This window comes from Hemitrygon akajei, chromosome 4, assembly GCF_048418815.1.
Source record: "Hemitrygon akajei chromosome 4, sHemAka1.3, whole genome shotgun sequence".
Lineage (NCBI taxonomy): Eukaryota > Metazoa > Chordata > Chondrichthyes > Myliobatiformes > Dasyatidae > Hemitrygon > Hemitrygon akajei.
The window spans coordinates 196,793,368-196,818,312 of NC_133127.1; the positions used below are offsets into that span (position 1 = coordinate 196,793,368).

Sequence of the window (24,945 nt, forward strand, 5' to 3'; positions counted from 1 at the left end):
CTGAAATGATAGATATAACTTCGGGCAAATTTTCTTAGTTCTGGAAAATGTTCACAGGGTAATGATCGCCAGAAATTAATCATGTCAGAAGTGTTTGGAACTGAGGGAACCTCATCAAATTTTATGTTCAATAATGAATTTGTTTTCAAGTCAGTAAGTTCCATTTGTATGTTACTAAGCATCTTCATGATTTTTTTTTGTTCACTAAGCGAAAATGGGTTTATAAATGCAAGTATGCAGTCTTCTTCTTTAGCAAAATCACAAAAACGACTTTCTAATGACTCTTGCAATAAACTGATTTTCTCCAACATATTTTGTAAAATTGCCATTATCTTCAACACATTCACTCTGCTCTTTTAAGTGTGGAAACTGGCTCAAATTCTTGTTTTCTAACTGAGAGGTGAACGGTTTTAACTTCATCTTGAATGCGTTGGTATCATTTACTAAGCTGGGAAACAATTTGTTCTTGCCCTGGAGTTTCAAATTTAGATCATTGAGATGCCTGGTACATCAACTAAAAATGCTAAATCAAATAGCTAATTGTTATCACATAAAAGGGCTCTTTCCTCAGGCAGCTCATTTTTCTCTTCTAGACAATTATGAACAGTATTTTTCAGTTTCCAGAGTCTACTCAGAACCTGTTGTCTAGAAAGCCAGCGCACCTCACAATGAAGGACGAGATCGCCATAGTCCAAATCTAACATTTCACAATATTCCCTGAATTCTCATCAGTTTAATCCTCCTGCTCTAATTTTATTCACGCATTTCACAACCAGTAACGTAACATGCTGCAAATTTAAAGTTTTTCCACACAGTGACTCTTGGTGTATAATGCAGTGACATTTCGGTAGAGGATGACCTAGAAAGTTTTCAAGCAAAGTTGTAGTCCCAGTGGCTTTACCTGTCATTGACGCTAAAATTATCATCAATTCCTCTTATAAAGATGCTTATCTGGCTACATCACATATGTCAGCAGATTCGTCCAAAGCTGAAGGAAAGCAAGTACAGGCATGGACAAGGTCTTTCAGTTGCTCTTCACTGCGTCTCGTAACGGTTTGCTTTGACAGAGCAATTTCGTCTACTTTCCTTTCGATATTTTTATCACCAAGACAACTTGCAAATATTTGGAGACAAGGCTTAACAATTTCTTCCCCATCAGAGAAAGACTTCCATTTTTTGGCCAATGCTAAAGCAATTTTGTAGGACGCCTCTGTCATCGCCAAACTTTCACAGCTTCTTTTAACAAATATATTTTGTCTTCTTTTGATTTCTTCCTTTTTCTTAATCACATATTCTTTCCGTAACTCAGACCCAAGCATTAGCTTCAGTTTTCCTTCTATTTCAGTCTGATGTTGTGTTTTATAGTGTCTATTAAGATCATGTCTTCTATTATGTGAGGAAGTGTTTTCACAAACAACACACAACAGTTTTCCTGACGGACCCGCTATAAATAAGAACTCATTTTCCCACTGTTCATTGAATTCACGCTTACTATCACTTTCTGCTTTTCTTTTGCACTGTGATGGGTAACTGAATGTAAAATCAAGGCTTAATTTTTGAAAAAGTACAAAACCGCAAATGTTCACAAAGGACGAACAAAGCACAACTCCGTAGTGCACGAGTGTCAATTGTAAACTGACTGGCAAAAACCTGCGACGCACCGCTGGTGCAGACACCTGGCGCCTCAGGATCAAACCAGTACCAAACGCGTATTGAACAGTTATGGAACGACTGCAGAACAAAAGTCCTTCTTTCCTAGTTTTACTCATTGAACATTTTTTAAAAATTGAAAACAGATTAAGTGAAAGAAGATAACATTCGCCAAAAGATGTGCAAGAAATAATAAAATTACAAAATAATTGCTGAGTTTTAGATTTATTCTCAGTAAAAGCCATTTCTAGCTCTAAGCTACTTGAATTCCTGTTATAGATTTTTTTTCTACAGATCGGTTTTTGGTGAATACTTTCTGCATGAGTAGGTTTACTTTTTTATTATTATCACTGGGGTGCAATGCGCCTCTGCTAATCATCCAATGTGCCACTTTTGGCGCATGTGCCATAGGTTGGCCATCCCTGCTGTAGCACTTCCACAACTCCTACCTGGTCTGCAGTAGCAGGCAAGCCCAAGGCTTGAGGCCTACTTCTCGTACAACTGAGGCCACGCAGCCCCCATGTCGACTGTCTCTCCACCAGACAAGGGTAACACCTGCGGCAGCTTGCGTTATCACTGTCCAACAGTGTCTTGCAATCGCAAGTGAAATGTCCGAGACAACCTCTCACAGTTATATTGCACCAACTCTGATGCCTCTGAGTAGCGGGCAGCGTGGTCTGCAGTCAGGCCAGCTCCACAGAACCCAAACCAGCTCCTCTGACACATCGGCAGGCTGCTCTGTACCCACCGCCAACACACAAAATGCTGGAGGAACTCAGCAGGTCGGGCAGCATCCATGGAAACAAATAAACAGTCAACGTTTCGGGCCGAGACCCTTCATCAGGACCTGTTTAATCATTTCCATTGATGCAGACATCCCACCCTGCAAAAACTCATTTCAGGGAGGTAGCACCATCAATTTGCGGGACACTCCCGGGAGAGGTGGGATGCTCCTTAGCAGCTAGTCAGCTAGCTTAAATAACGTTAGCTATGCTCATGAACGAATGACACCTGTTAAACTCACCTCAACAGTGATTTAACCCACCATGGGCAACAGAAAAGCTACTGTTGCAAACAGTGCAGCGAGCAACACTGTCATTATTTTTGACCCCTATTAAGCAGGGGGACACTTTAGTGTAGTCTGGGGTGAAGCACATTTTATATTTTCTTTTTTTGGAAAACTCTGCCATGCCGTGTGCTCTCTCTCTCTCTCTCAAAACTGATTTCTGGGATATTGTATATAATTTGCAGGCGTCAGGGAGCCGCTATCAATATGCGGGAGACTCCCGGAACTTCCGGGAGAGGTGGGATGTCTGATTGATGCTGCCTGGCCTGCTGAGTTCCTCCAGCATTTTATGTGTGCTGTTTGGATTTCCAGCTTCTGCAGATCTTCTCATGTTTATAATCTACGTTGTTTATGTCTTTATATAAATAAGAAATATAAGAAACAATTTAAATTAATTCAATAATTAAAAGAATTCAATTGCCCCCCACCTACCTTTCCAGTCCTGATGAAGAGTTTCAGCCTGAAATGTTGACTGTTTCTCCTCTCCAGAGATGCTGCCCGCCCTGCTGAGTTCCTCCAGCACCGTGTGTGTTGCTTTCCTCTTTAACTCCGCTATGGACGGTCCCAAGCCCGGCTCTGAAAGGAGGAGGGTTGGGCCTGGGGCGAGCAACCCCATCCCATAAAAACCCAAAACCCACAGAAACACCAACAAAAGCCCCAAAGAGCTCATCCCAGGCAGAGGAAAGAGCTTTGAAGACCAGCTACACCTGTGGTCAACTTGAAACTTTGGCCCAGTACAGAGGAACTTTGGTGAGTTGCTGTCCAAGGCCTACGCCCAGGAGGGCGTGAAGGGGTTAAAAAACTAACTTCTTTTCTAACAAGAGAAAATCTGCAGATGCTGGAAATCCAAGCAACGCTCACAGAATGCTGGAGGAACTCAGCAGGCCGGGCAGCATCTGCAGTCGACGTTTTGGGCTGTGACCTTTCTTCAGGACCGAGAAGGAAGGGGGAAGATGGGGAGGGAGGGGAAGGAGGGTAGCAAGAAGGTTTAAGGTGAAGCCAGGTGTGTGGGAAAGGTCAGGGGCTGGAGAAAAAGGAATCTGATAGGAAAGGAGAGTGGACAATAGGAGAAAGGAAAGGAGGAGGGGACCCAGAGGGAAATGATGGGCAGGTGAGGGGAAGTAAAAGGTCAGAGTTCCTTCCTCTTTCTGTGTCAAAGTGACTCACTGCTCCCCTTCCCAATTTGGTGTCATTTAAGGCTAACAGAGGGTATGTATGAAACCTGGTGTGGGCTGCATCTATGTCTCCGTTCAACACGTAGCTTACATTGCCTCTGGGATTACAAGCTTTGCTTCCAAAAGTGAATGATCTGAACTGGGAATGGAATTCACACCAGACTAAATCCTCTGTAAACACTAAAGCAGGAGATTGAAATCCTCGAGGTGTTCACGCATGCTTAATAAAAATATAATGAAGCCAACGAGGCTGTGCGGAAATGCAGCGAGGGAACAGAATGTTCGGGATAATTAGATCCACAATTAATCTTAACGTGATTAAATTTAACAACCGTAGTGCGTTGAGCTGAGTTACACCCCGAGGGTTTTTTTAAGACACGTTGTAGTAAACCACAAGTGCAGACACGTCATTTGTCCGAAGGGTCTGCAGAATTCCCTGTGTGGAGAATGTCAGAGTGCCAGAGCCAGAATATTTAATGCTGTCAACACTCTGTGTGACTTTGGCCTCGTTCCCAGCCGGCAGAACTGGGGAATGAGTTTGGTTTTTTTTATAACTCGACTCTGGGGTAGTTCTGAGGTAAATTCGACAATGCAGAGCGTACCAGAGAAAGTGAATGGAGGAAAGCTTGGGGGATGCCAGAGGGAGTTTTTTTACACAGAGAGTGGTGATTGCGTGGAACAAGCTGACAGCGATGGTGGTCGAGGCAGATACATTAGGGATTTTTCAGAGACTTGTAGAGAGGCACATGGATGAAATAAACATGGAGAGCTATGTAGGAGGAAAGAGTTAGATTGATTTTACAGTAGGTTAGAAGGCCGGAACGACATTGAGGGCCAAAGAGCCTGTGCCGTGCTGTAATGTTCTTTGTTCTGTGCTCGGTGGTTTTCATTTAGACATACAGGCCCTTTCACCCACAACGTTGTTCCAACGAGCCCGTGCCACCCAATTACACCCATGTGACCAATTAACCTACTGACCCGTATGTCTTTGGACTGTGGGAGGAAACCAGAGCACCCGGCGGAAACCCACGCAGTCACGGGGAGAACGTACAAACTCCTTACAGACATCAAGCGGGAACTGAACTGCGGTCGCGGGGGCTGTAACGTATAACACAAACTGTGGCGCTATTGTAACGCCCAAATACTAATGCTAGAGATGGCCTGATAAGTGTACCATACTCTACATCGCGTATCACAATGTCTTTACCAACTGTACTGCATAGCGAACAACAGGCTACGAAAAGAAAGTTTATTATTGGATAAATTTTTACAATTTGCTGATTTGCGGTACATGTCACAATGCAACAGGAATCTACAGCTATTTTTTATATTTCGCTGGGAGAGGCTAATTTAAACAGATTCATTTGGATATCACAGGAGCTTCCAGTGAGAATGATTCACCCTGGTTTTATTCCCCCAACACTGTAAACCTCAGATCAGACATTTGCGAGCCGTATGTTCAGGCACTGTGGGTACAGCCAGTCTCGGAGCTCTCAGCAATGGGGGGCTAACAGCTGCCCCTAGACTGTGAGATTAATGAATACCCTGCCACAACCCAGGCCTTGTCACTAGGAGAGTGTCACTGTTTACCTGTGCTGCACACTACGTATATTTTGAAATATATTTTATTATTTATGGAAGTAATTTTGTTTTATGTGCTGCGTGTGATAAATGTTGTGTGGGTGCACTGTGGTCCAGAAGAACGTGTTTCGTTTGGTTGTATATATGTACGGTCAGAAGACAACAAAGCTGAACTTGATCTTGATAAGGGTTACAGACGGGATTCCCAGTGGAAATGTCCAAAGTTAGGGCAGAGCAAGGGTTTCACTGCACCAGTTCCCAAAGCAGTGTCCGGTCACTGACAACACGGGTCAAGTGTTGAAATGCAAACAAACCCCAAGCTGGACAGTATATACAAATGGTCACGGGGGGGGTGACACTGTGGGAGGGGTGGTACTGAGGGAGTGTCACTGGGAGGGGTGGTACCGAGGGAGGGTCACACTGTGGGAGGGGTGTGACTGAGGGAGAGTCACATTGTTGGATGGGTGGTACCGAGGGAGGGTCACACTGTGGGAGGGGAAGTACTGATGGAGGGTCACACTGTGGGAGGGAGGTACTGATGGAGGGTCACACTGTGGGAGGGGAAGTACTGATGGAGGGTCACACTGTGGGAGGGAGGTACTGATGGAGGGTCACACTGTGGGAGGGGAAGTACTGAGGGAGGGTCACACTGTGGGAGGGGTGTGTGAGGGAGGGTCACACTGTTGGATGGGTGGTACTGAGGGAGGGCCACACTGTGGGAGTGGTGGTACTGAGGGAGGTTCACACTGTGGGAGGGGAGGTACCGAGGGAGGGCCACACTGTGGGAGGGGTGGTACTGAGGGAGGTTCACACTGTGGGAGGGGAGGTACTGAGGGAGGGTCACACTGTGGGGGTGGTACTGTGAGAGGGTCACACTGTGGGAGGGGTGGTACTGAGGGAGGGTCACACTGTGGGGATGGTACTGTGGGAGGGTCACACTGTGGGAGGGGTGTGACTGAGGGAGAGTCACATTGTTGGATGGGTGGTACCGAGGGAGGGTCACACTGTGGGAGGGGAAGTACTGATGGAGGGTCACACTGTGGGAGGGAGGTACTGATGGAGGGTCACACTGTGGGAGGGGAAGTACTGATGGAGGGTCACACTGTGGGAGGGAGGTACTGATGGAGGGTCACACTGTGGGAGGGGAAGTACTGAGGGAGGGTCACACTGTGGGAGGGGTGTGTGAGGGAGGGTCACACTGTTGGATGGGTGGTACTGAGGGAGGGCCACACTGTGGGAGTGGTGGTACTGAGGGAGGTTCACACTGTGGGAGGGGAGGTACCGAGGGAGGGCCACACTGTGGGAGGGGTGGTACTGAGGGAGGTTCACACTGTGGGAGGGGAGGTACTGAGGGAGGGTCACACTGTGGGGGTGGTACTGTGAGAGGGTCACACTGTGGGAGGGGTGGTACTGAGGGAGGGTCACACTGTGGGGATGGTACTGTGGGAGGGTCACACTGTGGGAGGGGTGGTACTGAGGGAGGGTCACACTGTCGGGGGGGTCGTACTGAGGGAGGTTCACACTGTGGGAGGGGCAGTACTGAGGGAGGGTCACACTGTGGGAGGGGTGGTAATGAGGGAGGGTCACACTGTGGGAGGGGAGGTACTCAGGGAGGGTCACACTGTGGGAGGGATGGTAATGAGGGAGGTACTCAGGGAGGGTCACACTGTGGGAGGGGTGGTACAGAGGGAGGGTCACTGTGTGAGGGGTGGTACTGAGGGAGGGTCACACTGTGGGAGGGGTGGCAGTGAGGGAGGGTCACACTGTGGGAGGGGAGGTACTGAGGGAGGGTCACACTGTGGGAGGGGCAGTACTGAGGGAGGGTCACACTGTGGGAGGGGTGGTAATGAGGGAGGGTCACACTGTGGGAGGGATGGTACTGAGGAAGGGTCACACTGTGGGAGGGGTGGTACAGAGCGAGAGTCACACTGTGGGAGGGGTGGTACTGAGGGAGGGTCACACTGTGGGAGGGGTGGTAGTGAGGGAGGGTCACACTGTGGGAAGGGTGGTACTGAGGGAGGGTCACACTGGGAGGGGTGGTAGTGAGGGAGGGTCACACTGTGGGAAGGGTGGTACTGAGGGAGGGTCACACTGGGAGGGAGGTACTGAGGGAGGGTCACACTGTGGGAGGGGTGGCAGTGAGGGAGGGTCACACTGTGGGAGGGGTGGTAGTGAGGGAGGGTCACACTGTGGAAGGGGTGGTACTGAGGGAGGGTCACACTGTGGAAGGAGGTACTGAGGGAGGGTCACACTGGGAGGGAGGTACTGAGGGAGGGTCACACTGTGCGAGGGGTGGTACTGAGGGAGGGTCACACTGGGAGGGTGGTACTGAGGGAGAGTCACACTGTGGGAGGGGTGGTACTGAGGGAGGGTCACACTGTGGAAGGAGGTACTGAGGGAGGGTCACACTGTGGGAGGGGAGGTACTGAGGGAGGGTCACACTGTGGGAGGGGTGGTACTGAGGGAGAGTCACACTGTGGGAGGGGTGGTACTGAGGGAGGGTCACACTGTGGGAGGGGTACAGGTTTGGATGTTCTGGACTGGGCCGGAGATGTTGGGGATGGAATCTCTCGGTGTATTTGATGGAGGGAAGGGGAGGCTGGGTTGGAGATGCAGAGAGCCATGGCTGAGTGATAACAGCCGCAGACAGGGGGTTCCTTCCTTAGTTCCTGTTGCCCGGGTAGCAGCGGACTTTCTTGAAGCCCCTGGCCATCCTGCGCAGGTCCCGCTTGCTGCCCTGCCAGTGCCTGACCAGAGTGACCATCCGTTTGCCCTCCCCCTGCAGCTGCCCCATCACCAGGTGGGAAGCCGAGCGATCCCGCAGGACGTCGCAGGTACAAGCCGAGCCCCCCGCCAGCCACAGCTCCTCGCTCTGATCCATGGACTCGGGTGCCACCAGCGTCCTGCTGCGGGGCTCCAGGTCGATCCTGGCATCTCCATTGAGGTAGACGATGTCCTTGACTTTCACCTTCAGTACTGGGATGGGCCGGGAGGGGAAAGGAAGGTGAAAACAGAGCAAAGGTCAGTCAGATGTTTCTCCCTCACCTGAGCCTCTGAATTTACTTCAAGAGGGGAAATGGTGAGCAGCTGTAAGTTCCTGGGTGTCAACATATCTGAGAATCTATCCTGGGTCCAACATATCGATGTAATTACAAAGAAGGCACAGCAGCTATACTTTGTGATGATTTGATGTCACCAAATACACTCACAAATTTCTGTAGCTGAACCGTGCACAGCATTCTAGCTGATTGTGTTATCGGCTGGTCTAGAGGGGCCCCTGCACGAGACCGGAAAAAGCTGCAGACAGTTGTAAACTCAGAGAACTCCATCGGGGCCACTGGCCTCCCCAGAATTGAGGACATCTTCAAAAGGCGATGCCTCAGAGAGGCGGCATCCATCATTACGGACCTCCATCACCCAGGACATGCCCCCTTCTCATTCCTACCAACAGCGAGGAGGTACAGGAGCCTGAGGTGCACACTCAGTGTTTTAGAAACTGCCATCAGATTTCTAAACAGACCACGAACCCATCACCACTACCTCACTAATCTTTTCGTCTTTGCACAACTTATATGTTTTCTATATTTTCACTGCAATTTACTGTAGTTTTATGCATTACACCGCACTGCCATCGCAAAAGAACAAATTTCGCAGCACGTCAGTGATAATAAACCTGATCAGACTCTGACCGTCCGAATGACCAGACTTCATTTGGAAGTCAGCCTGGGGCAGTCATGGCTGTGGGAAACACAGCAAGATCCCATGAAAGACAAGGTGATACAGATTCATTCATCAGTTCAGTGAGGCTGATTCAGAGTTCAAAGCAGTAAGATGAGGAAAAAAGTTAATTATCAGGGTACACACGTGTCACCACGTACAACCCTGAGATTGTTCTTCCTCCGGGCGTGCTCAGCAAATAGTGACTATAACAGGATCAATGAAAAAACAACAAACTGTCCAAATAAATAGCAATGAAAACCGAGAGCATGAAGTAACAAGGTAAAGAGTCCTTAAAGTGAGATCATTGGTGGTGGGAACATCTCAACAGACGAGTGTAATTATCCTCTTTTGCTCAAGAGCCTGATGACTGAGGGGTAGTGGCATTTCCTGAATCTGATGGTGTGAGTCCTGAGGCTCCTGTACCTTCTACCTAATGGCAGCAGAGAGAACAGAGCATGGCCTGGGTGGTGTGGATCGCTGATGATGGATGTTGCTTTCCTATGACAGCGTTTCATGTAGATGTGCTCAATGGTTGGGAGGGCTTTACCCGTGACGGTCTGGGCCAAATCTGGAGTCTGCAGTGGCTGGAAATCCAGAGCAACACACAAAATGCAGGAGGGACTCAGCAGGTCAGGCAGCATCTATGGAGAAGGATCTTGATTAGTTAGGGAAATAGGCTAAGGAGTGGCAAATGGATTTCAATTACTGATAAGTGTGAGGTCATGCAGTTTGGAAAGTCAAGCCAGAATGGGACATCGTACCTCTGGTAGGGCACTAGAGGTGTGTAATGGAACAGAAGGATGAGGGGTACAAGTGTGGAGATTGTTGAAAGGGGCATCAACAAGGGTTTCAGCTTGTTGGCCTTTATCTGTCCGGGCATTGGGTATAGGAGTTGGGACATTATGTTACAGTGTATCAGTCATCTGTAGGAAAACTGCATAGTTTTGGTCACCATGTTATACAAAAGTCATGGTTAAACTGGGAAAAAATGGAGAAAATATGTATTTATTTATTGAGATACAGCACGGAACAGGCCTCTTCCGGCATCTCATGCCGCACTGTCCAGCAACAGTGTCCATAACAGTCTGTTCCCCAGGGCAGGGGAGTCCACGATCTAGGGAGGACAGGTTTAGGGTGAGAAGGGAACTGAGGGGCAACTTTTTCCCACAGAAGGTGGTGAGTATATGGAACAAGCTGCCGGAGAAAGTGGGTGAGGCAGATACGATAAGAAGCATTTGGAAGGAAATGGGCCGAACGCAGGAAATCAGGACTAGCTGGGTGGGTACCATGATCAGCATGGGCTAGATGGGCCAAATGGCCTGTATCCATGCTGTATTGGTCTGTGACTCTATGGACTGGGTCGTCATGTTACAGCACTTGAAGGTTTTGGTGAGATCACACCTGGAGTATTCTGTGAAGTTTTGGTCAGCTAGCAAAAAGAAGGAGAAGGAGAGGGGATTCACAGAAACGTGGCCAGGAACAGAGAGCCTGAGATATGTACAAGGGGAGACTGGACAGACCGAGACTGTTACCCTGGCGTAAAGGAGGCCGAGGGGTAACCTGATAGAGGTTTATAAATGTGGGAGATGGTTGCAGTCTCTTCCCCAGGGCAGGGGAGTCTAAAACTAGAGGGCAGAGGAGCAAGCTTTCCCACACGAAGTGTGGTGGGTGTGAGGAACGAGCTGCCCAAGGAAGCAGTCGATGTGGGTACGATTACACCATTTAAAAAACACTTGGACAGGTACATCAATGGGAAAAGGCAGGGGTTCCCAACCTGGAGTCCACAGACCCATCGGTTAATGACATTTGTCCGTGACACACAGAGGGTGGGAACCCCTGCTTTAGAGGGATGTGGGCCCAATGCAGGGGCGAGCTCAAGAAGGCACAAAGGCAGGCATGGATGAGATGGACCGAAGGGCCTGTTTCTCTGTTGACTAACTATGATTCATTCTACACGAAACACTTGTTACTCTCCTGATTGTCACCCATCCACGGGGGGGGGGGAGAATTTACAGCAGCTATTTAACCCCCTGACCAGCAGGTCTTTGGGATATGGGAGGGAACTGGTGCACCAGAGCGAACCCACATGGTCACAGAGCAAACGTGCAGACTCCACACGGACAGCACCGGAGGGCCGGTCGAGCCCGGGTATCTGGAGAAAGGAGGCTGCAGGATTATGTCACCAATGTATCGTCCCGAGAAACTTCAGTGCCATTTATTTCTGGAAGTTTCTCTGTCATTCCCTTTTTAAGCCATCGCTCTGTCACCTGAACTCTAAGGTCCGGAGTTCCCTTTGTTAACCTCCCACTGCTTCCTCTTGGATGCCATTCACAGTGTTCCAAATGAAAAGCATGTCTATGTCACCATGGACACCCCTGGAATTCATTTTCTTGCAGGCATTCACACTGGGACAAAAAATACAGTGGGAACCGTTCACAAACAACCAATGCACAAAAGAAGAAAAAAAGGTGTAAATGTGAAATAAAAAATATATAAAAAAACAAATAAACAATAACCAGATAGATAATTAAATAAAAACTCAGAACATGAGCTGTAAAGTCCTTGAAAGTGAATCCATAGGTTGTGGACTCAGTTCAGGGTTGAGGAGAGTGAAGTTATCCACACGGGATCAGGAGTTGATGGTTGAGGGTAATAACTGTTCCTGAACCTGGTGGTGTGGGACCTGATGGTTGAGGGTAATAACTGTTCCTGAACCTGGTGGTGTGGGACCTGATGGTTAAGAGGTAATAACTGTTTCTGAACCTGGGGGTGTGGGACCTGATGGTTGAGGGGTAATAACTGTTCTTGAACCTGGTGGTGTGGGACCTGATGGTTGAGGGTAATAACTGTCCCTGAACCTGGTGTGTGGGACCTGATGGTTGAGGGTAATAACTGTTCCTGAACCTGGTGGTGTGGGTCCTGATGGTTGAGGAGTAATAACTGTCCCTGAACCTGGTGGTGTGGGACCTGATGGTTGAGGGTAATTACTGTTCCTGAACCTGGTGGTGTGGGACCTGATGGTTGAGGGTAATAACTGTTTATAACCTGTTGGTGTGGGACCTGATGGTTGAGGAGTAATAACTGTTCCTAAACCTGGTGGTGTGGGACCTGATGGTTGAGGGGTGATAACTGTTTATAACCTGTTGGTGTGGGACCTGATGGTTGAGGGGTAATAACTGACCCTGAACCTGGTGGTGTGGGACCTGATGGTTGAGGGTAATTACTGTTCCTGAACCTGGTGGTGTGGGTCCTGAGGCTCCTGTACTTCCTGCCCAATGGCAGCAGTGAGAAGAGAGCATAGCCTGGATCCATCCTTGGTGATGGATGCTATTTTCTTGTGGAATGCTCCATGTAGATGTGCTCAATGGAGGGGAGGTTTTACCCGTGATGGACTGGCCTGCCTGGCATCTCCTTGGAAACCAAGCTGATTTAACTTCACAAAGTTTTGCTTACATTGGTACCTTTCCACAGCGATACGTTTCTGAATCTTACCAAAGTCAGTTTTGCAGTAATTCGCTAGAATGTCTCCCTCGACCTCTCCCTCCGATTTGCAGGGATCGCAGATCTTTGATTCTGAAATGACCAACAACGTAATCAATTAGGAATCATCCAAGTCCACAGTCATTTCAAAATCCTGTCCGGGTGGTCAGACAGCAAGGAATCTTTGGCAACATAGAGCAGCAGAGTACAGGCCCTTTCACCCACAATGTTGTGCTGACCCATTAACCTACTCTAAGATAAACTTAACCCTTCCCTCCCACATAACCCTCCATTTTTCTTTCATCCACGAGCTTATCTAAGAGTTTCTTAATTGTTCCTAATGTAAATCCCTCCACCACCAGCCCTGGCAGTCTATTCTATGCACCCACCACTTTCTGTGCAAAGAAAAACTACCTCTGACATCCTCCCGATACTTTCTTCCAATCACCTTAAAATTATGCCCCCTCAGATTAGCCATTTTTGCCCTGGAAAAACATTTCTGGCTGTCCTCTTAATATATGTCTCAATCATTTTGTACACCTCTATCAAGTCACCTCTCATTCTCCTTCACTCTGGAGAGAAAAGCCCCCACTTGTACAACCTATCCTCATAGGACATGCTCTCCAATCCAGGCAGCATCCTGGTAAATCTCCTCTGCACCCTCTCTAAAGCTTCCACATCCTTCCTATACTGAGGCAACCAGAACTGAACATAGTACTCCATGTGTGGTTTAATCAGGCTTTCATGGTATGTTAGTGGGTCACACGGCTGTAATTCAGCAGCAGAGTTGATTAGGTGGGAAGGGCCCATACTGTACTGTAATTCAAAATAACAAATAAATAAATATTATCCCTCTCAACCACATTCTCCTGCCTTCTCCCCGTAATCTTTGACACCCTGATTAATCAAGAATCTGTCAATCTTCACTTTAAATATACCCAATGACTTGATCTCCACAGCTGTCTGTGGTAAAGAATTCCACAGATGCATCACCCTCTGGCTAAACAAATTCCTCCTCGTCTCTGTTCTAACTGGATGCCCCACTACTCTGAGGCTGTGCCCTCTGTTCCTAGACTCCTCCACTATAGGAAACATCTTCTCCAGATCCACTCTGTCTTGGCCTTTCACTGGTCACCCCACCGAAAGGAGGAGGAAGATAGTGGCTTGGGGGAACACCCACACCCGCAGGTTCCCCTCCCAGCCCCTAATGCGATTTTATTTAGAGAGACAGTGTGGACAGGCCCTCCCGGCCCACAGAGCCCAGCCACCCAGCAACCCACCGATTTAACCCCAGCCTAATCACAGGACAATTTACAACAACCAACCCCGCGCACAGTAAGAACATACAAACCCCTTACAGGCGATGTCGGGATTGAACTCTGAACCCTGAGCTGTAATAGCGTTGTGCTAACCGCTACATTACCGAGGTGAAATATCAGTGGGCCTCATTCCCGGAGCTCTGTCCCCAGTGCCTCACCCCCACCTTCCTGAGGACAGCTAGGGATGTGGTATAAATGCCAGCACCCTCACACCCCCCGGGTGCATGTACATGGTGGCACACTGGGTGACAGAGACCTCTCTGAGGCACCGTGCTTTGCGCCTTGGTCCCAGAGGAACGGTGTTTCATTTGACTGCACTCACGGTTATGGTTAAACTTGAACTTGAACTACAGGGGAGCTTTGTGGGGCCATTCCAGGCAATAACCACAAGTTTCCTTCTCCGAAGAGCTCCTGGGGATTTTACAAAAAATTTGGCAGCTTTGAGCACAGTTTTATTGAGACTGTATTTTCAGCTCTTTTTTTTAAATCTTAGATTCATTTGGGTTTTCGGAATTGATGTTTTTGTTCTCTGGCTCTCTTGCCCTGTGATCTAAGCCCTGCCTTTTGCCAGCAGCTGAAGAGAACCTTGGTGGCTGGCGTCGCTGGAGCTTAAAGGAATGCTGTGTTTCAGTCTCAGGGTGTCCCCAAAGGGCTTCACCGCCAATTAGTGGCGCTGTGCAACATCGTCGTTTGCGAATTGTGTTCAGCTGCAGTGGTGAGTTTGCTCTCAGCACTGCCCAGAGCCCTGGCTAGCTGCTTCTTTAAAGAGATGAGCTTTATTTGTCACGTGTACATCGAAACGACCAACACAGTCCCAACGTGCTGAGGGCAGCCCGCAAGTGTTGGCATGCCTCCACGTGACACGTCCACAGCTCGCTAACCCTAACCGGAACGTGGGAGGAAATCTATGCGGTCACGAGGAGAATGTGCAGCTCCTCACAGGCAGCGGTAGGAATCGAACCCCCAGTCTTACAGCTGGTGCTGTGATGGCGTTATGCTAGCTGCCACACTACCGTGTCTCCCCTGAACAGCTCAGGCTGGGACCCAACATCCTATCCTTGTCGAGATGGGCCGAATCCTCCATTAAACTCACAAGCAGAACCCAACTTTCAACCACTCCTGTGCAGAATAATTGGACAGCTCGACCACCAATCAGAGGCAAACAAACAGATTTGACGGATTAGTCTCCCAATGTAACAGCTTCAAAAAAACATCAGGGACGATTGAAAAACTCTTAGATAGGCCAATGATAGGAAAATGGAGGGCTATGTGGGAGGAAAGGGTTAGATTGAGCTTAGAGAAGGTTAAAAGGTCGGCACATCATTGTGGGCTGAAGGGCCTGTACTGTGCTGGAATGCTCTCTGTTCAGTGTTCAATACACGCTGGACAACACACGCAACACACTGGAGGGACTCTGCAGGTCAGGCTGCATCTATGGAGGGGAATAAACAGTGGATTTTTCAGGCTGAGACCCTCTGTTAGGACTGGAAAGGAAGGGGTCAGGAGCCAGAATAAAAGGAGGAGAAGGGGCAGGAGTACAAGCTGCTGGATGGTGGGTGAATCCAGGTGAGGAGCAAATGTGGGTGAGAGTGGGAGTGATGTAAGAAGCTGGGAGGCGATAGGTGGAAGGGGTAAGGGCTGAAGAAGAAGAAATCTGATAGGAGAGGAGAATGGTCCATAGGAAAACAGGAAGATGGCGGGGAATCAGAAGGAGGAAGATATGTGATGGGCAGGTCGTGAGCATCAGGGAGAGGGGAAAGGGGTAATGGGGCCAGAAGGATAAGGGAAAATAAAATGTGGGGATGGGGGGACTAGGGGCACACACAAAATGCTGGAGGAACTCAGCAGATCAGGCAGCAACTATTATGAAGGGAGTTAAAAGTCAGCGTTTTGGGCTGAGACCCTTCATCAGGACTGGAAGAAGGAGGTGAGAGAGTTAGTATATAAAATTTAAACTGGAACAGAAACTAGAATTTCAGGGAATAAGTGACTGTTGGGAGAGAGCGGTACAGTTAGTGTTTTGGCTCCGTGGGTTGCTGAGCAGAAGTAGAGAGAAATTTACAAAGACGTTGCTGGTACTTGAGGACCTGAGTTACGGGGAAAGGTTGAAAAGATTAGGACGTTATTCCCTGGAGCATAGGAGAATGAGAAGGGATTTGACAGAGGTAAACAAAATTATGAGGAGTATGGATAGAGTAAATGCAAGCAGGCCTTTTCCACTCTAGTTGGGTGAGACTAGAACTAGAGGTCATGGGTCAAGGGTGAAAGGTGAAATGTTTCTGGTGAACATGAGGGTGAACTTCTTCACTCAAAGTTGTGAGTTTGGATTGAGCTGCCAGTACAAGTGTTGGATTTAACTGAAATTTGGATGAGTAGCTGTATGGGAGGGCTACGTAGGGCTCTGGTCTGGGTGTGGTGGATAGAAAGAGGCAGAGTAACAGTTAGCACAGACTAGATGGACCAAAGGGCCTGATCTGTGCTCTATGACTAAGTAACATCGGCCTTACCTTCCTGCTGGACGCTCTCCTCCTCCGAGTTGGCGGACGGGATGCAGAGATCGTTACCCGCCGGGAAGCGGTGACAGTCCAACATCTCGGGCCAGGGGAAGCCGAACGCCAGCATGACGGGGGCACAGCTGTCCCTCACGTCGCGGCAGAGTGAGTGACAGGGCTGGATTGCCTCCTGGAGCTCGCTGAGGCACACCGGGGCGAAGAGCGAGCAGAGGAACTTGCGGGTGTCCGGGTGGCAGTGCTTGCTGAGGAGGGGCACCCAGGAGGCGGCCTGCTGTACCACCTCCTTCATGGTGTCGTGCCCCAGGAGGTTGGGGAGCCTCATCTCACTGTACCCCACTCCGTGGCACAGCGTCATGGTGTGCGGGATGGGCTTACAGTTGCTCTTGCCCGGGACTGAGAACCCGAGGGGGAAGCCTGGCATCTCGGCGGCTGGGGCTAGGCCCGAGCAGAAGGCCAGGAGGAGACACGCCAGGGCCCTTGCTTCCACCCAACTCCAGAGAGAGCAAGCCTGCCAAGACATGGCCAACCCTCGCCTTCCTGCTCGAACAACCCTGACAACAAGGACAGGAAAGCTGGTTGATGCTGGGGTTTGAGACAATTCGTTGAGCCTAAGATGGCCTCTTTGGCTGGAAAATGACTCGTTGCCACAGTCAAAGCCTTCAAATCAGGTCTCCCTGTATCTCCAACAAGGTTAAAGGTCAATGTCCAGCCCAAAGATCTGCTTCTTCAGGGATCCCGTCTGGCAGGAGGAAGCCCAGGATACTTATTCCACAAATCAGTTGATTGTCTTCAGTGGCCGATTCACAACCGAGAATGAAGGTTACTCTTAATTCGGCCTGTGAGTGAAAAGAGAGAAAAGGGTGGTTGTCACTGCCCACCTGTCACTCAGTCACTGAATTCATACAACATAGAACACAGGCCCTTCAGCCCACAATGTTGTGCCAGCCCTTTAACCTACTCTAAGAATAATCTAACCTTTCCCTCCCAAAATGACTTCCATTTTTCTATCATCCTATTTAAGATGTCCCCTCTGTTTCTGCCTCTACCACCTCCCCTGGCAGGGTGTTTCACACACCCACCACTCTCTGTGTAGAAAAACCCTACCTCTGACATTCCCCGCCCCTAACTTTCCTTCAAACACTTTAAAATTACACACATAAAATGGTGGAGGAACTCAGCAGGTCAGGCAGTATCTATGAAAATGAATAAACTATCAACATTTTAGGCTAAGACTCTGAATTTTACATAGAAACACAGAAACATAGAAAACCTACAGCGCAATACAGGCCCTTTGGCCCACAAATTTGTGCTGAACATGTCCCTACCTTAGAAATTACTAGGCTTACCCATAGCCCTCTATTTTACTAAGCTCCATGTACCTATCCAAAAGTCTCTTAAAAGACTCTATCGTATCTGCCTCCACCACCATTGCCAGCAGCCCATTCCACGCACTCACCACTCTCTGAGTAAAAAACTTACCCCTGACATCTCCTCTGTACCTACTCCCCAGTACCTTAAACCTGCGTCCTCTTGTGGCAACCATTTCAGCCCTTGGAAAAAGCCTCTGACTATCCACACGCTCAATGCCTTTCATCATCTTTTACACCTCTATCAGGTCACCTCTCATCCTCCTTCACTCCAAGGAGAAAAGGCAGAGTTCACTCAACCTATTCTCATAAGGCATGCTCCCCAATCCAGGCCACAAACCTTTAAATTATAAACATCAGAAGGTCTACAGATTCTGGAAATTCAAAGCAACACATGCAAAATGCTTTATGCCTCCTCTTGTTAGCCATCGCCATCCTGAGAAAATGTCTCTGCCTGTCCTCTTGATCTACACCTCTTCTCATTTTGTACACCTTGATCAAGCCTCCTCTCATCCTTCACTCCACAGAGAAAAGCCCTAGTTCACTCAACGTATTCACATAAGACCTGCTCTCTAACCTAGGCAGCATCCTGGTATATTTCCTCTGTGCCCTCCCTTAACCTTCCACATCCTTCCTATAATGAGGTGACCAGAACTGAACACAATATTCTAAGTGTGGTCTAACCAGGGGTTTATAGAGCTGTAACATTACCTCGCAGTTCTTGAACTCAATCTCCCAGATTATGAAGACCAACACACCATACGGCCTCTTAACCACCCTATCAACTTGCTCAGTAACTTTGAGGAATCTATGGACATGGAACCCAAGATGCCTCTGTTCCTCCACACTGCTAAGAATCCTGTCATTTACCCTGTTCTCAGCCTTCAATTTCCACCTTCCGAAGTGAATCACTTCACACTTTCCTTGGTTGCTCTCCATCTGGAACTTCTCAGCATCGCTCTGAGTCAGTGAAACTCCCTCTAAACTGTCCCATCTCACACTCCCGGGGTCAGACACAGAGTGAAACTCCCTCTACACTGTCCCATCACACACTCCCGGGGTCAGACGCAGAGTGAAGCTCCCTCCACACTGTCCCATCTCACACACCCAGGGTCAGACACAGAGTGAAGGTCGCTCTACACTGTCCCATCTCACACTCCTGGGGTCAGACACAGAGTGAAACTCCCTCTACACTGTCCCATCTCACACTCCCGGGGTCAGACGCAGAGTGAAGCTCCCTCCACACTGTCCCATTACACACTCCCGGGGTCAGACACAGAGTGAAGCTCCCTCCACACTGTCCCATCACACACTCCCGGGGTCAGACGCAGAGTGAAGCTCCCTCCACACTGTCCCACCTCACACTCCCAGGGTCAGACACAGAGTGAAGCTCGCTCTACACTGTCCCATCTCACACTCCCGGGGTCAGACACAGAGTGAAACTCCCTCTACACTGTCCCTTCAAACAGATTGGATCAGGAACACCAAGAGTAAGAAAGAAAGCTGAGCAATAAAGCAAGTCCTTTACCAACTGGGATAATCTCTCTTCTCATTCCCGCATCAGGGAGGAGGTACAGGAGCCTGAAGAAACACATTCTATACTTTAGAAACAGTTTCGTCCCCTCTGCCATTGGATTTCATAACAGACCATGAACTCTGCCCTAATACCCCTTTCACATTATTTTTTTTATTTAATTCTAACTCTCAAAGATTTTACTGTCTTGCAATCTTCAACAAATTTCATAATATATGTCAGTGATAATAAACTTGATTCTGATTCTGATAGACAGAGGAGGGAGATAGACTGAGACAGGAGACAGACGGAGATGGACATACAGGAGACAGAGGGAGAGGGACAGACAGGAGACAGAGGGAGATGGACAGACAGGAGATAAAGGGAGATGGACAGACAGGAGACAGGGAGATGGACAGACAGGAGACAGGGAGATGGACAGACAGGAGACAGAGGGAGAGGGACAGACAGGAGACAGGGAGATGGACAGACAGGAGACAGGGAGATGGACAGACAGGAGACAGAGAGAGAGGGACAGACAGGAGACAGAGGGAGATGGACAGACAGGAGATAAAGGGAGATGGACAGACAGGAGACAGAAGGAGATGGACAGACAGGAGACAGGGAGATGGACAGACAGGAGACAGGGAGATGGACAGACAGGAGACAGAGGGAGATGGACAGACAGGAGACAGAGGGAGATGGACAGACAGGAGACAGGGAGATGGACAGACAGGAGACGGGGAGATGGACTGAGACTGGAGACAGAGGGAGATGGACAGACAGGAGATAAAGGGAGATGGACAGACAGGAGACAGGGAGATGGACAGACAGGAGACAGGGAGATGGACAGACAGGAGACAGAGGGAGAGGGACAGACAGGAGACAGGGAGATGGACAGACAGGAGACAGGGAGATGGACAGACAGGAGAGAGAGAGAGAGGGACAGACAGGAGACAGAGGGAGATGGACAGACAGGAGATAAAGGGAGATGGACAGACAGGAGACAGAAGGAGATGGACAGACAGGAGACAGGGAGATGGACAGACAGGAGACAGGGAGATGGACAGACAGGAGACAGAGGGAGATGGACAGACAGGAGACAGGGAGATGGACAGACAGGAGACAGGGAGATGGACAGACAGGAGACAGAGGGAGAGGGACAGACAGGAGACAGGGAGATGGACAGACAGGAGACAGGGAGATGGACAGACAGGAGACAGAGGGAGAGGGACAGACAGGAGACAGAGGGAGATGGACAGACAGGAGATAAAGGGAGATGGACAGACAGGAGACAGAGGGAGATGGACAGACAGGAGACAGGGAGATGGACAGACAGGAGACAGAAGGAGATGGACAGACAGGAGACAGAGGGAGATGGACTGAGACAGGAGAAAGAGGAAGATGGACTGAGACAGGAGACAGAGGGAGATGGACAGACAGGAGACAGGGAGATGGACAGACAGGAGACAGAAGGAGATGGACAGACAGGAGACAGAGGGGGATGGACTGAGACAGGAGACAGATGGAGATGTACAGACAGGAGACAGACGGAGATGGACAGACCAGAGACAGAGGGAGATGGACATACAGGAGACAGAGGGAGATGGACTGAGACAGGAGACAGATGGAGATGCACAGACAGGAGACAGAGGGAGATAGACAGACAGGAGACAGAGGGAGATGGACAGACAGGAGACAGAGGGAGATGGACAGACAGGAGACAGGGAGATGGACAGACAGGAGACGGGGAGATGGACTGAGACTGGAGACAGAGGGAGATGGACAGACAGGAGACAGACGGAGATGGACAGACAGGATACAGAGGGAGATACACTGAGACAGGAGACAGAGGGAGATGGACAGACAGGAGACAGAGGGAGATGGACAGACGGGAGACAGAGGGAGATGGACTGAGAAAGGAGACAGAGGGAGATGGACTGAGACAGGAGACAGATGGAGATGCACAGACAGGAGACAGAGGGAGATAGACAGACAGGAGACAGAGGGAGATGGACAGACAGGAGACAGAGGGAGATGGACAGACGGGAGACAGAGGGAGATGGACTGAGAAAGGAGACAGAGGGAGATGTACAGACAGGAGACAGAGGGAGATAGACAGACAGGAGACAGAGGGAGATGGACAGACAGGAGACAGAGGGAGATGGACAGACAGGAGACAGGGAGATGGACAGACAGGAGACGGGGAGATGGACTGAGACTGGAGACAGAGGGAGATGGACAGACAGGAGACAGACGGAGATGGACAGACAGGATACAGAGGGAGATACACTGAGACAGGAGACAGAGGGAGATGGACAGACAGGAGACAGAGGGAGATGGACAGACAGGATACAGAGGGAGATGCACTGAGACAGGAGACAGGGAGATGGACTGAGACAGGAGACAGAGGGAGATGGACTGAGAAAGGAGACAGAGGGAGATGGACTGAGACAGGAGACAGATGGAGATGCACAGACAGGAGACAGAGGGAGATAGACAGACAGGAGACAGAGGGAGATGGACAGACAGGAGACAGAGGGAGATGGACAGACGGGAGACAGAGGGAGATGGACTGAGAAAGGAGACAGAGGGAGATGGACTGAGACAGGAGACAGATGGAGATGCACAGACAGGAGACAGAGGGAGATAGACAGACAGGAGACAGAGGGAGATGGACAGACAGGAGACAGAGGGAGATGGACAGACAGGAGACAGGGAGATGGACAGACAGGAGACGGGGAGATGGACTGAGACTGGAGACAGAGGGAGATGGACAGACAGGAGACAGACGGAGATGGACAGACAGGATACAGAGGGAGATACACTGAGACAGGAGACAGAGGGAGATGGACAGACAGGAGACAGAGGGAGATGGACAGACAGGATACAGAGGGAGATGCACTGAGACAGGAGACAGGGAGATGGACTGAGACAGGAGACAGAGGGAGATGGACTGAGTCAGAGACAGAGATGGACAGACAGGAGACAGACGGAGATGGTCAGACAGGAGACAGAGGGAGATGGACTGAGACAGGAGACAGACGGAGATGAACAGATAGGAGGCAGAGGGAGCATGTAAGGAGAAAATGTGTGGGAGAGACTAGAGATTGACAAAAGGAGAGGAAAGAAGAGAGAGAGAGAAGGAGAGAGGGGAAGAAAGAGAGAGAGAGTGGTAGAAGGAGGAGGTGAGAAAAGGAGAGAGGGGGAGAGTGAGGTTGCAAAGGGGGTGAAAGAGAGGATGATGCACAGTTGGAGAGAGGGGGAAGAGAAAGAAAGGGAGAAAGATAGGGGAAGAGACAGCAAGAGAGAAATAGGTTAAGGCAGACAGAGAGACAGAGAAAGAATGAGAGACAGAGAAAGAGTGTATAAGAGAGAGTTAGTGAGACAGACAAAAGGAGACAGAGAGAGTGAGAGAGACAGATAGGCAGAGATGGTAAGAGAAAGACTGAGAGAGGGAGGGGGAGAAAGAGACAGACAGGAAGAAAGAGAGGTATAGATGTATAGGGAGGATGATACAGAGAGAGCGAGAGAGAGAGGGAAAAAGAGAGAGAAACAGGCAGACAGAGAGGGGGAGAGAGAGGGAGAGGGAAAGAGCAAAAGAGAGCAAGAGAAAGTGAAGGAGAGAGAGTGGGAGAGAGAGCGAGAGAGAGAGAGAGACAGAGAGAGAGCGAGAGAGGGACAGAGAGAGAGAGAGTGCGAGAGAGACAGAGAGAGAGAGCGAGAGAGAGAAAGACAGAGACAGAGACAGAGAGAGAGAGGGAGAGAGAGGGACAGAGAGAGAGAGAGAGAGAGAGAGAGAGAGAGAGAGAGAGAGAGAGAGGGACAGAGAGAGAGAGCGCGAGAGAAACAGAGAGAGAGAGCGAGAGAGAGAAAGACAGAGACAGAGACAGAGAGGGAGAGAGAGAGGGACAGAGAGAGAGAGAGAGAGAGAGAGAGAGAGAGAGAGAGAGAGAGACAGAGAGAGAGAGAAAGACAGACAGAGAGAGAGAGAGGGAGAGAGAGGGACACAGAGAGAGAGAGAGAGAGAGAGAGAGAGAGAGAGAGAGAGAGAGAGAGAGAGAGAGAGAGAGAGAGAGAGAGAGAGAGAGAGAGAGAGAGAGAGAGAGAGAGAGTGAGTGTTGGAATGACCAGTGAGGTACAACCTGCCCATTCACCTCCTTTAACTGTCGGATTCCTGTTGTCTGGTGCAGTCCTGTCTCTCCCCTCTTTTCCCTCTCACTCCTTTCGAGTTTCCAGTCTCTCCTGCTTCCTGCTTCGTGCTGTCTCCAATGAAGCCCGGACGCTGTGTGAGGGAGACACAGAGGCAGGTTCCCCCAGCAGTTTTGTGTTCTGCGAGGGAGAGCTGGTAGCTGTGAGAAGTTAAAATTGGCATGTAATAAATCTCCCACTAGGGCCTCTCGCTGTCCCCGCCCATCACTGCGAGTCCACACTTCAGCTCCCTGATGTTGTTTGTGTCTCAGGGGGTGTAGCAGACTTTTGCAAACTTGCCTTGAAGGGCTGGTTTAAATTTATGAACAGCGATGTGTAGGATATGAGCAACTGTGGGCAGGGACTGTGGCCAAGTGTTGTGGGGGGGGGGGGGGGGGGTGGAGTCAGATACAGGTCCATTATCACTGACATGGTGTGAAATCTGTTGTTCTGCGGCAACAGGACATTTAAAAATTACTGTAAATCACCATAAAAATAAGTAAGTAATGCAAAAAGGAAGGGAAGTATGGGGGGCGGGGAGAAGCCACAGTCGCGTAGCGGTTAGTGTAAAGCTATTTCACTCGGGGCTTCACCAACATTCACATCCAGCACATAATTTCCTGTAACTTCCGCCATGTCCAACAGGATCCCACCACCAAGCACATCTCTCCCTCTCCCCCTCTTTCTGCTTTCCGCAGGGGTCGCTCCGTACAAGACTCCCCTGTCCCATTCGTCCCCCCCATCCCTTCCCGCTGATCTCCCTCCTGGCAAGTGGAACAAGTGCCACACCTGCCCCTAAACCTCCTCCCTCACTACCATTCAGGGCCCCAACAGTCCTCCCAGGTGAGGCAACACTTCACCTGTGAGTCTGTTGGGATCATCCGGTGCTCCCGGTGTGGCCTCCTGTGTATCAGTGAGACCCGATGCAGATTGGGAGACTGCTTTGCGGGCACCTATACTCAGCTTGCCAGAAAAAGCAGGATCTCCCAGTGGCCACCCATTTTAATTCCACTTCCCATTTCATTCCATTAAGTCTATCCAGGGCCTCCTCCACTGTAGGGATGAGGTTGGAGGAACAACAACTTATATTGCATCTAGGTAGCCTCCAACCTGATGGCATGAACATCAATTTTTTGAACTTCTGGTAATGACCCCACTTCACCATTCCTCATTCCCATTTCCCTCTCTCACCTCATCTCCTTGTCTGCCCATCACCTCCCTCTGGTGCTCCTCTACCTTCCCATCTTCCATGGCCTTCTGTCCTCTCCTATCAGATTCCCCCTCCTCCAGCCCTGTATCTCTTTCACCAATCGACTTCCCAGCTCTTTACTTCACCCATCCCTTTCCTAGTTTCACCTTGTGCTTCTTCC

At 49.6% G+C, this 24,945-nt stretch overlaps 1 protein-coding gene across 2 annotated transcripts; it reads right to left on the reverse strand.

The window, feature by feature from the left end:
• Positions 1–5,126: 5,126 nt before the first annotated feature.
• On the reverse strand, positions 5,127–23,772 carry LOC140727098 (secreted frizzled-related protein 2-like). Of its 2 annotated transcripts, none has more exons than XM_073044360.1 (4): positions 23,542–23,772; positions 16,499–17,340; positions 12,685–12,765; positions 5,127–8,448 (listed from the first exon to the last, which is right to left on the reverse strand). In XM_073044360.1, exons 2-4 carry the CDS (start codon positions 17,022–17,024, stop codon positions 8,135–8,137), a joined length of 921 nt encoding a protein of 306 aa, XP_072900461.1. In that variant the 5' UTR covers positions 17,025–17,340; positions 23,542–23,772; the 3' UTR covers positions 5,127–8,134. The 2 variants fall into 2 exon arrangements, with proteins under 2 accessions (XP_072900461.1, XP_072900462.1); XM_073044361.1 differs by having other exon boundaries at positions 23,530–23,772.
• Positions 23,773–24,945: the final 1,173 nt, after the last annotated feature.